At 39.6% G+C, this 18970-nt stretch overlaps 1 protein-coding gene across 1 annotated transcript in view; it reads left to right on the top strand.

Annotated features, from left to right (window-relative positions):
• VWC2 (von Willebrand factor C domain containing 2) overlaps positions 1-18970 on the top strand; it is a 782084-nt gene that overhangs the window by 391731 nt on the left and 371383 nt on the right. Inside the window, exon 3 of the mRNA XM_082259309.1 lies at positions 9641-9770. Within this exon, the coding sequence (XP_082115435.1) occupies positions 9641-9770 (130 nt within the window). The remainder of the gene's footprint in view (positions 1-9640; positions 9771-18970) is intronic.

The raw sequence follows: 18970 nt of genomic DNA, 5'->3' as shown, positions 1-18970 counted from the left end.
AATAATTTTATCAGTATCGGATAGTGTAGGAACAAGCGTAGAAAATAGCCGGGTGGCATATTGTTCTAGTTGCTGTGGCTGCACTGATTCCGGAACTCCTCTCAGTTTCAGGTTGTTCTAAATCAGCAACCTTGTCCTTAAGCCACGATATTTCATCGGAATGTTGATTATGGGCCTCAACCATTGTGTTGAAGGACATAGCTTGGTTGTTAAGAGAGGATTCGACTGTATTAACTCTGTCCCCCAGAGTATGGACTTCTTGTCTGTATTGCTGCATCCAGCTCATAATGTCAGCTTGGAGTGATGCTCTAAAGGAGTGCAGCATTTCTTTCAGCATGACGTCAGATACAAGACGTCCCTCTGTGGGATAGGTAGTAAATTGATCATGTTGGTGAGGCGCAGAGCCTGAGGCGTAAGACTGGGTTGGATCCATCCCCTTAAATTGTTCGTGGTCCTTATTTGGCTAGAGATATGATCCGGGGCTTATTTTTAGCTGGACTTCTTGAGGGGGGGGGGATTCCGGGGAGGAAGAACCCGATGAGTATTCGCTGTCAGGATTCCCTATTTGTCGTGGTGTTTGTGAATTGCCTCTTCTGTCAGTCAGTGACGTTGTTTGTGGATGTATTTGCAGGGCACCACTATTGTTACTGCGGTTGTTATGTTGTAGAGTTTCCATGTTGAATCCGTGGATCTGTTCAAGTTTAGTAAGTTTTGATGGTTCTCTGCGTCTCCGTGTCATGACCACAGAAGTTTGCGGAGTGAGTAGGGGTTAGAGGCTTTGGAATTGATATATGGGTGGATGGATGGGGGTCCGGCTCGCTATTGCCACATGGAGCAGTTAGTTTAGGTGGTCATCAGTAAGTCTAATCTCCAATATTCCTCCTGGAAGGAGACCAGTGGAGGTAGTTTTTAAGTCTCCCAGCTTTTGTTATAAATGGTGGGAGTGATGTTACCTCAGGTGATAGAATGCAGTATTTATGTAGGTGAAAATGGAGGTCTTCTTTGTAATCCCGGGCTGAGCGGGTGGCTTGTTATATGTAGGCAGTGGTGTGGGATGAGGCAGAAGAGCTCAAAAATGCAGCAGCTCTTACCTGATCACCGCCGCGGCGTCGGTATCTCGCTCTAGGAAAGTCGGCGGCTTCGGGCCACGGCTAGGCCGCGATTCAGGCGACCTTCCAAATAGATTTTTCAACCGCAATTTCGGCTTTATAATGTTCCTAAGAGGTGTAGGGAGTGCAGGGTGTTGATATATTATGCCTGATAGTCAAGGATTCAGAGGATTAGAGTGGATTGAATCAGGCCGATACGGAGCTCCTCTCCCTAGCGTCCTGCTCCGTCGGCTTCCGGACACGCCCCTCGATCTTTCTCCATTTTTGATTCCCCCAAAGGTTCCCCTAAAGTGTATTGTGTTTTTATGTTTTTAGTTCCCAAGTGCAAAACCATACACTTCTCCACATTTGCCATGTCATTGCCCACTCTTTTATTTTGTCCAGGTCATTCTGTAGGATATCTGCTTCATGCCGTGCAGTTATTGCCCTGCCCAATTTTGTGTCATCTGCAAAAACTGATATAGAACTACTGATCCCATCCTCAATGCTGTTTATGAATAAATTGAACAGGGTTGGTCCCAGGACTGAGCCTTAGGAGACCCCACTTACCACCTCAGACCAGTCTGAGTATGCGCTATTTATTACTACCCTTTGGACACGCCCTTTTAGTCAGTTCTGTTTATCATGGCATAATACAGGTTAAGGTATAACATAAATGCCAATCTTCAAACATTAAAAAGGTGGAATGCCAATCTTCAAACATTAAAAAGGTGGAATGCTTTTTCATCAGTATACATTTTATGCCTTAAATGTATTTTTTGTGTATGCCTTTACTTGAACTTGGATTTTTCCTTGAAAAATCATATATATTTAAATCGGTATTCATAAGTACACACCAAAAAAAATAAATATATATTATAATTTCTCAGACATCTGTAAGGTCAGTGAAAACAAATGTGCACTCAGCTTCTGACAGATGTGTTCAGTGATATGCAATAGAACATTTACTCAAAACAGTAAAGACCCAACACACTGAAAGGATAGAAGTATGTGGACTATAATTCCTGGCTTCTCTTTTGAAAAAAGTGCTTGGTCTCTGGCTGTCATGATGACTCAGACAATTTTAGGTACTGAACCAGCAAAAGTATGTACATCAGGATTTTTTACTTCACATTGACTTCATAGGATGCATACTTTTCCAGGTCAGTAATTCAGAAAGCACTGAAGCGAAGAAGTTGAATTTACAGAAAGAGGTCAGAGTTTTCTTTAAGGAAATGAAAACATGGACATTGTCCCTGAACTCAAATACATTTTTTTTATGTAACACAGGTTTTTGTGCTGACATTAGTAAATCATTCTTCAAATTATCAAATGTAAACCATACATTTGACTAATAGATTGTATATGTCATTGTAAAATGATAAAAAAAAAAGTCTAAATAAACCGAAGTACAAAAATGGAGTATGACAAAGAACAAAATTAGAATCAAAATAATTGAATAATAAGAGCTTTTGTTATGCATTGTAATATATGTTTTTAATGCTGTATATTTTATATGGGTAAATAATGTGAAATTACAAGACCAACCCATCTCATGTACAGGTGTCAGAAATGTCATTTGATTAGATCCCCGTGCAAGTATTCATTTGAAACAAAAATGATGATGTGTTTGCTTTAAATTTTACAATCAATAAAGAAGACTTTTTATACTTTGGGGACCCTAGCTATTGTAATTAGAAAATGTGTGATTCTTCATATACTGTAACTGTGTTCATAATAGAGGTGGTAGGTCTTTCATCCACAGGTTTTTAAAAGTGTATATGTAGTATTTTTAAAGCCCATGTGTACAGGTCCTTGAAAAAACAAAACATAAAAAAAAACGATACTGATACTGTATTATAAATTCCCAGTAGTAACCTATGGCTGTGAAAGCTGGACCATAAGGAAGGCTTAAGGAAGGAACGCCGGAGACATGGTGCTTTTGAACTATGGTGTTGGAGAAGACTCTTGAAAGTCCCTTGGACCCTAAGAGGATCAAACCAGTCAATCTTGAAGGAAATCAACCCTGAATGTTCAAAGGAAAGGACAGATCCTGAAGCTGAAACTCAAATACTTTGGCCAACTAATGTGAAATGAGGACTCATTGGAAAAGACCCTGATGCTGGGAAACATGGAAGGAAAAATGAGAAGAGGATGACAGAAAACAAGATGGCTAGATAGCATCATCAAAACAATGAACATCAAGTTAAGCAAGCTTGGAGAGCCAGTGGAGGACAGAAAAGCCTGGCACGATATGGTCCATGAGGACACGACTAAATGACTGAACAACAAAAACTAGTACAAACAGGTGTTTTACTACAAGAATTAAAAGACTGAAGATGATTCAGCAGTGCAAAAATGGTTAGCATAATTTGAATTAAGGATAGTAGGCCCAACTAGGGTATGCCTAGCTTTTATGAACTTTTATTTGATCTGTGGGGATAGGGATAACATTGAATTTAGGTGATATAATGTGAGGTGGTTAAGGTTCAGGCTGTTCCTGCAAATAGTTTTTAATCCTAAAACAATGCAGCCACGTAATGTGAACAAAGGGAAGCTTAACCACTTCAGGTCCGGATACTTTTATCTCCTTCCAGTCCAGGCCATTTTTCAGTTTTCAGAGCTGTCACTATTTGAACAACAATTACTGAGATGTGCAACATTGTACCCAGGTGAAAATGTTATTGTTTCTTTTATTCAGATTGAACTTTCTTTTGGTTGTATTTAGTCATCACTGTTTTTTTTTTGCTATATAAACTAAAAAAGACCCCCCCCAAAAAAATCCCAAATTACTTAGTCTGTGTAAAGTAATGGAGTCTACAATCAATATATATACAAACTGTATATATTTAAAAATTGATCAGTGCTTATGTACAAACTGCCTATGTCACTTCTTGAGGCCCTAAAATTCCAGGACAGTACAAAAAACCCCCAAAAGACCCCCTTTTTGAAAGTAGACAAAACAACGTTTTTAATAAGAGGATGGTGAGTTTTATGAAGTTGTGATTTTTTGTCACAATTTTTGGAAAATTAGGAAATTTAAAAAAAATGTGTTTTTTCACAAACTTGTCATTTTAATGTCAAGTTATTTCTCATACACAGCATAGGCCTAGCTACAATTACACCCCAATATGTATAGCGATACTACGTGTGTCTACTGTAATAGTCATCTCTGTATGAGTGATCAGGGAATAAAGTGTAGTTTAGCATTACCTATAGCAGTCCCAGATCCTATAAGCCAAACAAGCCTAGGCTGGTATAATAAGGAAGGATTTGGGTGTCCAGAGCACTTGGCTGACTTTTCATTGGGGTACAACCTACAGTATATGCTAAATATGATTATGACCTAAATGGAAGGTGGTCTGCTGTGCTGGGGGAGAGGTTTATGGAAAGGCTGGAAGAGTACTTAACTATTATATTATTATTACACATTGACATTATTGGAGGATGGAATGGGGGTAGATGGGGGGGGGCTTATGATAGGTGACAAGAAGGTTCCCATGTTACAAACAACCATTGGAAATGATAGTGCTATTTGTACTACTAAAAAACATATGCAAAACACAAGGGCAAAATGCATAAAAGTGTTTGTTCACCAATGCCAGAAATCTGCCAAGCAAAATAGGAGTTGGAAACTTTGGTGCATGAGGAGAACTATGATTTAATAGGCATTACTGAATCTTTGATTCATTCTTCACATGACTGGGCTATTAAAATTCCTAAGTATGCTCTCTTTTGAAGAGAAAGGGGTAAAAAGGAAAGGTGGCCATGTCTGTCTCTATATGAAAAGTGATTTTAAAGTGATTGTGAAAGAGGACCTAGTTGGATGGAGAGTGTGATGAGGCTAAAGCATTAAGGGTGGAACTGCATATAGATGAGCATAGTTCAAAGTTAATCATTGGAGTCTGTTATAGGCCACCCAGTGTTAATGAGGAGGTGGAGACTTAGTTCCTTGCATATATTGAAAGGGCTGCCAAGGCTGGGATGGTGATAATAATGGGGGGTTTTAACTACCCAGAAATTGACTGGAGTAATAGCACTGCTGGAAGAGTTAAAGGGCAAAATGTATAAACCTTTTACAAGACAATTTTTTGGTACAGTTCATAGAGGCCCCAACTAGAAATGATGCTCTGCTGAACCTGTTAATCTCAAACCATGCTGAGCTTATTACTAATGTTGGTTACTGACTGGGTACAAAGAGAAGGCAAATGTATTAAATACCTTTTTAGCTCTGTGTATACAAAGGAGCATGGGGGAGCTCATGTTTATAATGGGAACAATATTGACACAACCCCAACTGAACCACTATGGCTCAAAATTTATATGATCCAGAAATATTTTGACTGAATAAACTAGGACCAGATGGAATACACCTACAAATCCTAAAAGAATTGAGCTCGGTCATTTAAAAGCCTTTGTTTCTAATTTTTAGGTAACCTTTAATGACTGGCTTAGTAACACTGGATTGGCGTAAGGCCAATGTGTTGCCTATATTTCAAAAAGGATCAAATTGTCTTTACTGAGAACTATAGACATGTTAGTTTAACTTCTATCATTGGGAAAATGCCGAACAGTTTCATAAAAGACCACATACTGTAGATGGGTTCTTGCTAGAAAATAAAATATTTTAAGTAAAAGACAGCATAGATTCACGAAAAACAAAAGTCTTTTTTATGAGGAGGTGAGCAAAACCTTAGACAAAGGAGTGGCTGAGGACATAGTATATATTTAGATTTTGCCAAAGTGTTTGACACAGTTCCCCACACACAGCTAATGTGTAAGGTAAAGGCTACTATGGGGGAGCTCAGCTATGAGAAAATATTAGAGAAACTGAATTTATTCTCGCTTGAGAAGAGGAGATTAAGGGGGGATATGATCAACATGTATACATACATAAGTGGTCCATATAGTGAACTTGGTGTTGAGTTATTCACTTTAAGGCCATCACAGAGGACAAGAGGGCCCTCTTGATCACTGGAGGAAAAGAGATTTCGTCTCCAAATATGGAAAGGTTTCTTCACAGTAAGAGCTGTGAAAATGTAGAATAGACTCCCTAAAGAGGTGGTTCTGGCCAGCTCAGTAGATTGTTTTAAGAAAGGCCTGGATTATTTTCTAGATACACATAATATACCTGGATGCTAATATTAAAAGTTGATGCAGGGAACATCTGATTGCCTCTTGGATCAGGAAGGATTTTTTTTCCCTTGCTGGGCAAATTGGATCATGCTTTATTGGGGTTTTTTGCCTTCCTTGCCCAACTGTGGGCATAGGATTGTATAAATAGGATTGTATATCTTTTCTACCCTTCCATTGGTTGACCTGGAAGGATGGATGGATGTCTTTTTTCAACCAGACTAAATATGTAATCTACTGGTACGTGGCTGCCAAAGGAATGTCATGTTCACTGGCCAGGAAGTAAAGGGGCTGAAGAAAAGATGAACAAAAGAGTTCCTGTGGTTCCAGGAGTGCAGCTGTCCATGGATGGCTGCAATTGGTGTCTCACAGGAATGTAGTCAGCGGAATGGGCAGATGACAAGCCACAGGCAGAGACATTGTAAGCAAGCAAGAGAAGAATCAGGCCAGGCAGCAGGCAGAATTGTGGTTGATGTAAAGGGAGAAGGTCGAGGCAACACTACGCTGGTGTGGAGGTGATCAGGGACCCTGGGACTGGTGTGGCAGTGATCAGCAACAATGTAACTGGTGTGGCAGTGATCACGGACACCGTTACTTGTGTGGTGGTGGTCAGGAACAATATAACTGCTGTGGCGGTGATAAGGGACACTGTAACTGGTGTGGTGGTGATTAGGGACAATATAGCTAGTGTGGTGGGGATCAGGTACACTTTAACTGGTGTTGCAGTGATCAGAGGCAATATGAGTGTTGTGGCAGTAATCAGGGACAAATATGACTAGTGTGGCAGGGAACATGGACATTGTGAGTGGTGCTGCATGATTAGCGACACTGTGAGTGGGTGGCAGGGATTAGGGACAATATGAGTGGTGTAGTGGTGATCAGGGACACTGGAACTGTTGCGGTGGTGATCACAGACACCATAACTGGTGTGGTGATAATCACAGACACTGTACCTAGTGTGGTGGTGATCATGGACATTGTAACTGGTGTGGCAGTGATCGTGGACACCATAACCAGTGTGACAGTGAATAGAGACACTTTGAGTGGATAGCAGTGATTAGGGACACTGACTGATGACAGTGAGTAAAAAAGAAAAAAAATATATAATTTAAAAAATTTTTGTTTACATTTTTAATTCGTATTATTTATTTATTTTTACATACTGTCACTGTAGCGGTACAATGTCACCATAGTGACACTGTACTTCTCTGAGGGGGTGATCGGGATTTATTTATTTTATTTTTTTACACTGATTGCTTTTATAGCCATGATGGCTGTAAGCGCAGTCATTTGTCACTCTCTCTGCCTGCATTTCTGCAGCCATTGAGAAGTACTATGATAGCTGTGATTGGCCAAAGCTATCACATGGGCTGCTGTGAACAGCCTGTACTATGTGATCTCTGTGACTGTAGTAATCAATGACACAAGGAAATTACATATTGCTTACTGGTAAATTAGTAAGGGTGTACCTCTGTGCTACCCAAGTGCAAAAATCAAAATCAAACTGTGGTGTTCAAAGTAAATACATATATTGTTGTGCTCATGTTCGAAAACGAGCTGCTGCAGCCACCCACTGTTTTCCCATATGTATAAGTAGTGTATACCAGTCCGGAATGCCCTACGTGTTACGTCACAACACAGGGGAAAGTGACTTCTGGACCGGAAGTGATGTAGGAGACAGGCAAGTCACTATATGCTTATACACAACAGAGCGTTTTTTAATATAAGAGGTACTAGTTTTTACTATCTTTTAATAAAGTGCTTTTAAAGTGGTTGTAAACCCACTTTATCATTTTCAGGCAATCCCCTGTGTTAGATAGTGCAATCTCTGCTCTGTATGTGCTTTATTAACAAAATGCCTCTGTATACCTTGTTTCCTGAGCGCCACTCATCGCTCACATGACCGTCTTTCATTCCCTCTCCTGATCTGACAGCTACAGCAAGAGGAACTGAGAATTCCCCACTGTTATCATTTGGGAGGAGGGAAGGAGAGGAGGGGAGTGGCGGGCTGTCATGTGAGGGCCGAACGGCGATTGGAAATAAGGTATACAGAGGCATTTTTTTATAAAGCACACACAGAGGAGAGATTTCATTATCTAACACAAGGGATTGTCTGAAAATGATAAAGGTATTTGAGCAGCAGGAGTGGAGGGGGCCGGCACTGGCACAAGCTGACAGGCAGAGAAGGGGGGGGAGGACAGAGGAGGACACAGCAGAGCTGGAGGTGATGGAGGCATGCAAAATGACCTTGATGTCAGGACTCAGCAGCCATGATAAACCATGGTCAGTTTACAGGGCGAGAGCAGAACCAGGCAGGATCAGCCATGCATTTCAGGTGATAAAAAGGGCCCAATTACACAGCACAAGCACTGTGCTGTATAACAAGCTTTAAAGGAACAGGATCTATTATTTTTTTTTTTTTTTAAGGGGACCAAATGCTTTAAATACTACACCATGGGAGGTTATTTTTTTTATCCTAATATCTGGATTGAGGGTGGGAGATGGAGTTTTTAAGGGGCTACCACTAAGGACTACCCGGATACTTCTGAAAGACCTGGAACCAGGCTAGGATTGATTGAACGTCATCCCAAGCATTACAATAATAAAGCTTTTTTGATTGCCTTTTAAGGTGAGAGTTCTGGGAGCATAGAGGTGTCACAAGGAGGTGAAAGCACACCAATGTGTTTATATATGTGCACACAAGCAGCACTGTATTTGGAAATAAGTGATTATAGTTGTCACGCCACTGCTGGAGAATGAACTGTTACATACTTCAATATATTTATATACTTATGCACTTTATATGTTTATTCTAATATATATGCACTATATATGTTTTCAATGGCATACATCCCATGATATGGTTATGTTATGATTTGTTGATAGACTTACACACGGTAGTGCCTGTGCAACACCAGTCTTTACACAATACATGCACAATACATATTGTTTACTACTGTCCATGTGGTTCCTGATTGGCTACAGCCATCACATGATGCCAAGTCCCGGTACAGCGATTAGCGTTCTGCTTTATCAGTGTTCTGCTGTGGACCCAACAGGCACAGATTACATTGTGCACAAGCAGTGGATGCGGGGGGGGGGGGGATATATGGGCATATCCACTTGCATCGGCGCTGTTCCTGTCTGGCCATATATGTGCTATGGTCTATTGGGAAGCAGTCAAATGATGTCTGTAAATAGATAAATAGTTTATATAGCCAATTGTCACAATCGTTCTCAGAGATACCTCACTGTTTTACACCTCAGTAAAATATTGAAGCCTTTGGATCAACAGACAGGGAACTAGCATGACATTTTTGTATTTTCTAAGTATATGTTTCCCTGAGGTCTACTTGTGAATAAACTATACAGTATAATAACACAAGTGTCACCATCAAAACTTTTGATTTTTGTTTCAGGTGTCTCCATGTGAGAAATGTCGCTGTGACTCCAATGGTGAAGTTATGTGCACTGTGTCAGCATGTCCTCAAACAGAGTGTGTGGATCCCGTGTATGAGCCAGATCAATGTTGTCCAATCTGCAAAAATGGTAAAATGAAATTCCCTGTTCCATTAATAAATGGAAAATGATTTTTTTTTGTAATTAAAAATTGCTGTTTTAATTTTAGGAATGTTAGAATAAACTTTGTAATACAAAATCATTGAATGTGCATAACAGTAATTTATTTTGTTACTGTTGTCATATAATTTATCCTATCAAGTAATTCTTCATGCTTGATTTTATTACATTGCAGAGGGAAATATGAGCACAATAGAATTTAAAGTATCAGTCAATGAGCTTTATGTAGCATTTATAATTTTTTATTATCATTGCTGTAAGAATTAGCTTGATAGGTGAACATAAGATTAATAATGTGCAACACTGGGTAAAGGATTAAAGCTATAAAGTTGATTTTCATTCACGGTGATTTATATTAACAGGGTGTTGCTAATACATTTCTATATAGCCTTTAATGCTGAGAAATTATATATTTTTTATTTTTTAAGTATATAAGTTTATAAGAGTAAGCTTTGCATATTTTTATAAATGTATTGTTAACAATCTATTTTTTTTTAAATTAACATTTAATTTGCTTCCATGACATTGTGCAGGGTATTGAAAATATTTCTAATATGAGAGGTTAACACTAGCTTCACACTTGTTAGCTAACCCTACAGATTATAAATCCAAATGGTTTCTCTTCTTAGTAGGAAAGAAAAGTAAGGGGTTTGCTCTACCTGAGTTATTCCCATATTCATAACTTTATATTCTATTATAGTTGAATAGTTCTATACTGAGCATGTACTGTGAAATTTTCCTTTTTCTAAAACGCCATTATTTATGTTGTCATTTGACATGATGCAGTGGAAATAGCATGTCCTGTCGCATAGTTTGCATAGATGGCAATTGAGTTTGCATATGAGCTGGTTTTCCTTTGTAAGGTAAAAAAAAAAAAATGCCCCATGTTTAATGATTTTAACATCTGCTCATTTTGAAGATATGTTGCTTTTCCATTAGAGTCTTCAAAACAGCGACTTAAGACGTTCTTAGTGATAAGAGAGATAAAAGGAATGCAAGGTCAGATCTCAGACACTGCCATCAATATATGAGCAATGCAAAGTCACTATCCTGCCACTGTCACTAGGAGTTGACAATGGCCTGCTCAGCTTCACACTGCATAGAAATTGTGTAGGTTGTATAACAACAATAGAAGGCCAGCAGACTGAAAGCAATACTCTTTGGATTCAGTTAACTCTGTAGATTCTAAATGAGCCACCCCCTGTTTGTTTTCTTATATACCCACAAGATGGCAGCAGCTCAGTGATTATATATACAAGAGACATATTTGATGTTTTAGAGCATATTAATATTTATTTTAATGGATTGTTTAGTTTTATACATAATAGGCATTATGCTAAATAATCTGCTAATGATTTTAAAAGTATTTAAATGTATTTTTTTAGTATTATTTCCAGTCCTTGCAGGGACCGCCATCCAAAGGGAGGGCAATTGCCAACATATGAAATGGCAGAAGAGACTGTGGTGACCAGGCCTCTTGATGACATCCTGGTTATGACAAATGCATAGGGGTGGGGACTTCCCAGCATACCAGAGCGCTGTACATTGACATTGGCAGATTATTCTTGGTGCCAGGAAGGGCATGATCCTTGGCAGTGCATTTGATTTTATGATTTCATGGGTTCTTAATAGCTAAGAGGTGATACACTATGCTGTTCCCCCATGGTTTCCTTTTAATAATTATATGGGTGAGTGGATCGAGGTTCCTGGACTGTAGTTTAACCACTTCTGGACTAGGAGGTTTTCCCCCTTAATCACAAGGCCCTTTTTGGCATTACTTTAACTGGCAATTGCGCGGTCATGCAATGCTCTGCCCAAAAAAATTTGAGTACCAACCAAACCAAAGCTTTTTTTGGTTGTATTTGATCACCTCTGCGATTTTTATTTTTTTTGCGCTATTAACAGTAAAAGAGCAACAATTCTGAAAAAAAAAAACAATATTTTTTACTTTCTGCTATATAACATTCCCAATTTTAAAAAAAAAAAATGTTTTTCATCATTTTAGGTCAATTTGTATTCTGCTGCATATTTTTAGTAAAAAATCCCCATAAGCATGCATTGATTGGTTTGCTGAAAGGTTATCATGTCTACAAACTAGGGGAAAGATTTATGTCATTTTTAATTATTGATTTTTTTTCCGTTTTACTAGTAATGGCAGCAATCAGCAATTTTTAGCGGGACTGTGACATTGCGGCAGACAGACCGAACATCTAACTGACATTATTGACACTTTTGGGGGGACCAGTGACGTTATTACAGTAATCAGTGCTAAAAAATATGCACTGTTACTGTACCAATGACACTGGCAGGGAAGTTGTTAACACCAGGGACGATCAAAAGGTTAAATGTGTCCCTAGGGGGTGCTTTCTAACTGTGGGGGAGATGGGCATGCTGCATGAACACAGAGACATGTGTTCCTAAATAAAAGGAACACAGGATCTCTGTGTTCATAACAGACAAAACAGTGGTCTACCATGTTTAAAACGGCAGACCGCCCTTCTGTCTCCACAGGGAGCAATCGCGAGTGCCCGGTCCTGCAAACGGCGTACAGTTACGATGTTTTGTGGGACCGAGCCGACTTGCTACAGTATATGTACTGCTGGAGGTCGGCAAGTGGTTAACTTATGGGAGACACTTCTTATTAAAGCAAGTGTGACCCAACTCAGTGTACGCTTGGGTGGGTTAACTCTTGCGGTTGAGTACATACCTTGGTGGGGCTAGATTGTTGTGGTGGCATTTTTGAATGCACAGAGCACTTGTGAAGCATTTACTTAACCACTTCCATACCGAGCCATTATAAAATGACGTCGGCAGGAAGTCTTTACCGATCCGGGCAGCTGTCATATAACGTCCGCCCGCTCTTGCCGCTACTGCGTGCCCCAGGGGGGTGCGTAGCGCCGTGATCGGGGACGAGGCTCGTCCCTCGGACTGAGCCCAACCCCCGATCAAGGTAAACAGCCAATGAAATTGGCTGTTTACCACGTGACCGGCTGTAAATCACAGCCGGTCACAGAATGTCAACAGAGAACACGGTAACTAGCTGTCACTGTGTTCTCCTCCTCACACACTGATCCTGTGTGAGGAGGAGATTGTGGTAACAGCTAGTTACCAATTACAGTGCACCCCAAAACACACTGATTGCCCCCCCAATAAAGAGCACCTGTCACTAGCCCATCAAAGTACCTGTCACCAGCCCATCAGAGTACCCGAGTACCTGTCACCAGCCCATCAGGTACTCTGATGACATGTACTCGGGTACTCTGATGGGCTGGTGATAGGTATTCGGGTACTCTGATGACAGGTACTCCGATGACAGGTACTCGGGTACTCTGATGACAGGTACTCGGGTACTCTGATGACAGGTACTCGGGTACTTTGAGTACCTGTCACCGGAGTACCCGAGTACCTGTCATTGGAGTACCTGTCATCTGAGTACCCATCATTGGAGTACCCAAGTACCTGTCATTGGAGTACCCGTAATCAGAGTACCCGTCGTCGGAGTACCCGAGTACCCGTCATCGGAGTACCCGAGTACCTGTCATCGGAGTACCCGAGTACATGTCACCAGCCCATCAGATACTCTGATCACAGGTACTCAGGTACTCTGATGGGCTGGTGACAGGTACTCGGGTCCTCTGATGACAGGTACTCAGGTACTCTGATGACAGGTACTCAGGTACTTGGAGTACCTGTCATCGGAGTACCCGAGTACCTGTTATCAGAGTACTTGAGTACCTGTCTCCAGCCCAGAGTGCCCTATCTGCATCATATTAGATTACCCGAGTACCTGTCTCTAGCCCATCATAATACCCAAGTACCTCTCTGAAGCTCATCAGAGTACCCAAGTACCTTTCTGAAGCCGATCAGTGTACCTGAGTACCTGTCTGCAGCCTATCAGAGTACATGAGTACCTATCTGCAGCCCATGCCTCCTAGGTTATGTGTTGGGGTGTTTGATTTCCAAAATGGGGTCATTTTGTGGGGATTTCCATTGTCTTGGTGTTCCAGGGCCTTCAAAAGTGTGATCGGTTGTAATGAAATTTGATGTGTAATTTATGCTCCTAGAACACCTGACGGTGCTCCTTGCATGTTGGGCCTCTGTATGTGGCTATGCTGGGACAAAGTCCCACATATGTGGTATCACCATACTCAGGAGGAGTGGCAGAATGTATTTTGGGGTGTCATTTTTGCTATGTACATGCTATGTGTTAGAAATATTCTATGAATTGACAACTTTGTGTAAAAAAAAAAAATGCGTTTTCATTTTCTTTCCACATTTTCCAAAAACTTGTGGAAAAAAATGACATGTTCAAAAGACTCACTATGCCTCATAGAATATAAGTTGGGTTGTTTGCTTTCCAAAGTGGTGTCATTTTGTGGGTAATTCCCTTGTCCTGGGGTTCCAGGGCCTTCAAAATGTGATAGGTCGTTAGGGAATTATATGTGTAATTTATGCTCCTAGAACACCTGACAATGCTCCTTGCATGTTGGGCCTCTGTATGTAGCCAGGCTGTGTAAAAGTCTCACACATGTGGTATCGCCATACTCAAGAGGAGTAGCAGAATGTATTTTGGGGTGTATTTGCAAGTATGCATATACTGTGTGTGAGAAATAACTTGTTATTATGACAATTTTGTGTAAAAAAATATATATATATATTTCTTAATTTTCCCAAGAATTGTGGGAAAAAAAATACAACTTCAAAAAACTCCCCATGGCTCTTACTAAATACCCTGAAATGTCTACTTTCCAAAAAGGGGTAATTTGGGGGGTATTTGTACTGTCCTGACATTTCAGGTCCTCAAGAAATGAGATAGCCCATCGGTACATCAGGTGTGATCAATTTTCAATGATTCGCAGCATTGTTTGTAGACTCTATAACTTTCACACAGACTAAATAATAACCACTAATTTGGATTATTTTTACCAAAGATATGTAGAGGTATACATTTTGGCCCAAATTTATGAAAAAAAATTACTTATTTGCAAAATTTTATAATAGAAACTAAAACAAAATTAGTTTTTTTCAAAATTTTCATTTTTTTTTTTACTTATATCGCAAAAAATAAAAAATCCAGTGGAGATTAAATACTACCAAAAGAAAGCTCTAATTGTGTGAATAAAATGATAAAAAATTTGATTGGGTACAGCGTTGTATGACTGAGTAATTATCATTCAAAGTGTGAGAGCGCGGAAAGCTGAAAATTGGTCTGGGCAGGAAGGGGGTGTAACTGCTCTGTATGGAAGTGGTTAAAGGGACAGTAAACTGATGAGCTCATGCACAGTTGCACTTTGAAGATTTGAAGCACTTTATGATGGTCTATTTTCATGCACTGTTGTGAAGTACTTTTTTATGGCTATGCATTTATAAATATATGATTTATTTATTTTTAACTTATCTCACATATGGATGCACATTGTATTTGATAATTACTTAGTGGGTTTATTATTGGATTTATTTAGGGGTAAGCGAAGCAGAGACCCAAATATAACATTTCAGTTTTGTTTTACGCAAATGTTTTTTCACATTTCTTTAACTCTGTAGTTATACACACAACAGCTGCCACCATACCTTTAAATAGAAATGTGAACTGATTGCATTGTCTGCTTGAGCACATCCTACTTTTAAGAAACATTTGTAAAATACACTGCTAGGCCAGACAGGATTATGACAAAGGTTAAAATATACCATTGCTCCTCAAAGAGACAGTAATTATTTAAGTTTTGGTTTAGGGCATTAGAGAGAAGGCTTAACAATTTTTTTATATTTTAATGAAAAGTCAAGAAACTGTGAAAATAAAATATTCACAGAAAAAAAGACATTAGAAAAAAGATACTATTAGAAACAGTGAAATAAACGGATATAAAAAAGAAAAGTACCTAACATGTTTCCTGGTCTTTGAAATCAGCAGTGTCTGGTTCAAAGTAGCATGAGTCCGGTCTGGTGTATCAGAGCTATTGGCCTTCAGAATGTGGCACCTGACCAGGGCAATTATAAATCATATCTTTTATGATAGCCATTAAAATGTTCTGGGTTTCAGTGCGATTATCTAAGTGCTTATATATATATAGATTACTGCTAGAATTCCTAATGACTTTAAGGCTTAATAGACATCATGTTTGGGCTTAATAGAAGGTTTCTGCTGCATGGTTTCTGTATTCACTTGGATTGTTTTGATGTGGAGGGGGTCAAAGAAAGAATGTCTTTTTAAAATCGGGCTACAAGCAGCACTCCCGCTCACTGGGCTCCGGATCCATATAGGCTATTTGCACCTGAAAGCCAACCGCCGGCTCTAAAAAATGGTACCAGGTTGATGCCTCTAGCTGCAGGCAGGTGTTCACATTTTTGGTCCTCACAGTGTTTTTAAAGGGTCAGTGTTCAGTAATATTAATAATGCAGAAAGAGTGTTCACTAATATTATTAATTCACGTTTTTACACTTGAAAAGATACCCCCGCCATACATGAAAGTAGATAAATAAAAAAATAGTACTGCGCTCCTAGGATCTTAGGCCCCTTTCACACAGGCGGACCGTTCAGATCCGCCTGTCAGTTTTTTGGGCGGATCTGAACAGATGCCCTATGCATCTCTATGGGGCATCAGATGTCAGCAGAGACAATCATGTTCGCTGACATCCGATCTGATCCGATCCATCAAATCTGGACGGATGGAAACCCTATTTTCCATCCGTCCAGCGGATCAGATGCGATGGGATCGGATGAGAACAGACAGACGGTCCATTCCCATCCGATTCCCCCATAGAGAACAGCGGGACCTGACAGCTGTGTCTCCGCACACAGCGCGGAGACAAAGCTGCCATCAGCCTGCTCAGCAGGGGATCAGCAGATCGATCCCCCGCTGAGAAAAAAAGGTGCTCCAATATTCCTACTATCCACAATGATAAATATCAATATAAATAAATATAGATTTACATATATAAATGAATAAATAAATAAAGGTGCTCCAGTGTTTATATTGAACGACTAATAAAGTGCATGGAGTGCTGGGCAACATCTATATAACAAGGATATATTTTTACTTAAATAAAGTGTATTATATTTAAAACTGTGCAAATGAACATTAAATAAATCGAATTCATGATTAAATTAAAAATCCAACAAATATACATAAAGTACAAATATTTGTGCCGAGTGTCCAAAATATTCAGAATTAAAGTGACTCTTCAATATGTATTTCCTTTAGTGAAGTCCTTTATATCATATATTTAAATCCTCCATCAGAAAATTCAAGTGATTAGGGGTGCTCTTCAGTGGTGACACCTTTGTGTGTACTAACTGCTCACCTCCAACCATGATCAACAATGCCTGTGGATATTAGAAATTGGATGGCTTGTAATCCTCCTGGGTGCTCTGTTTTTTTTTTTTTCCAAAAGGAATAGTAGAGAAAAAAGGGAACGTGACTCAGCTGGTGTGGACAAGTAGGTCACGTGTGTGTAGATTAAGCCAATATTTGTGTCCCTTCTTTTCTTTCCCTTGCTCCAGTAATAACCAATATAATATTATTGCCTAAATTCTCTGTCTATGGTTTGTATTTTTCTTGTGAAAGAGGTTTATTGGTTTTAACAAAAACATGGAAACATGTAGACAAAGGGAGAACTATCTCAATGTGTGTATACACAGTAGCAGGTGGGCAACCAATCATAACGATACAAAGATTACAGGTAAAAAAGGAAAACAGGGATGGATGCCGGGTAGGATCCTCAGCTGATTAATATAACAGAATTATTACCTTAAGTATGCTCTGGGGGAGCTGACATAAGTGGTTACAATTAAACATGAGAACAAGCTGTAAATATGATGGAGGTGGTGTCGTGTATGGATATCATAGGTGGAAGGGAGGGGAGAGAAAAGGGGGAAGAAAAGTAGAGGAAGGAAGGGTGGGTATGGAATTAATTAAAAATGGATAGAAAAGAAAGACCTCCAACGTCTGACCCCGCCTTTAAAGAGAGTAAATGTACAAGCACAAGAGGGAGAAAGCTCCCTGGAATGGTAGCACGGTTCTAGTACAAGAGATAATGAAAGGGGAACAGAAACAATTGAGCTTACCAAGGCATTAATAATTTTCTCGAAATTGCAGATCATATTGTTTTTTCGATGGCTTCCATTTTATCAAGGATAAGAGCCTTATTGATTCTATGTTTAGCTATAGCCACAAGGGTGGTTTGTATTTTTCAACCCACCTTTTTTTTAATTTGGCCTGAGAGTGAATGCAGACTGCCCTGAAAGAAGTGGATAATGCATAATGGTAACTCCTGAGCAAGTCTCATTCAAGCAGCTGATGGGTGATTTTCTGTTGTTTTGAGAGTGGTTTTCCTGAGTTGTGATAGGACGCAACAGGAACTTGAGGAATCTGATTCTGAACAGACCCTATGCAGTGGATATCATCTTTTATTTAAATAGTTGAATTACATGATACAGGTATAAATTATGCTGTTAAATTGGTACTGGCAAAAAAAGGCAATTTGCTGACCTCTGACACAAAAACACCATTCACAGCACAACTTATAAAAAGAACATAAAGAGAAACCTGAACAAGTTCACAGTAGCCCATGCATACACTCTTTTAATTTGGCAAGCTATTGCCTATCAACTGAGTTTTAAAAGGAACCTGGGGATCCCATTTAGCCTAATCTGTCCCATTTATGAATATAAGTGTATTGGTCATACATACAAATTGCTGTGTATGTATGTATGTATGTAGCAGCCATTCTGTTCATGTTCAGCCATTACATTGTATTTGTCATTTTCTTCTCTGTTTTAAAAATAGAGATCCAGAGGCTCTGAATGCCCCCCCCCCCTCCCCCTCCCAGACATATTTAACATAGTTATAGTTTCAAAGGGACCTTGAGTAAACAAGGGCATGGGTCTTCAAAGAACTTGTTTTTTCGATTTAGGGCAGAGATCTGGCAGATTCTGCTAGCAATCATCTCCTAAAGCTTATCACTTTCCAGTGGGGATTGGAAGTGACCTATCATACAACTATAACATAATCCTTCAGTTCTGTCACCTGTGATTTGTAGGGCAATAAACTTAGTATTAAACTGTGTAGTGACATGATACAGTCATAAATACTGTAACACCCCATGACCACTGCCCTGCCTCTTAGTTGGTCAGATGGTCTCTGACAACACCCCTGTGATATCAAGGAAAA

Source organism: Pelophylax lessonae (genome assembly GCF_965119305.1).
Source record: "Pelophylax lessonae genome assembly, chromosome: 5".
NCBI lineage: Eukaryota > Metazoa > Chordata > Amphibia > Anura > Ranidae > Pelophylax > Pelophylax lessonae.
Note: the sequence above shows the minus strand (reverse complement) of the source record. Positions and strands in the feature narration are given on the sequence as shown.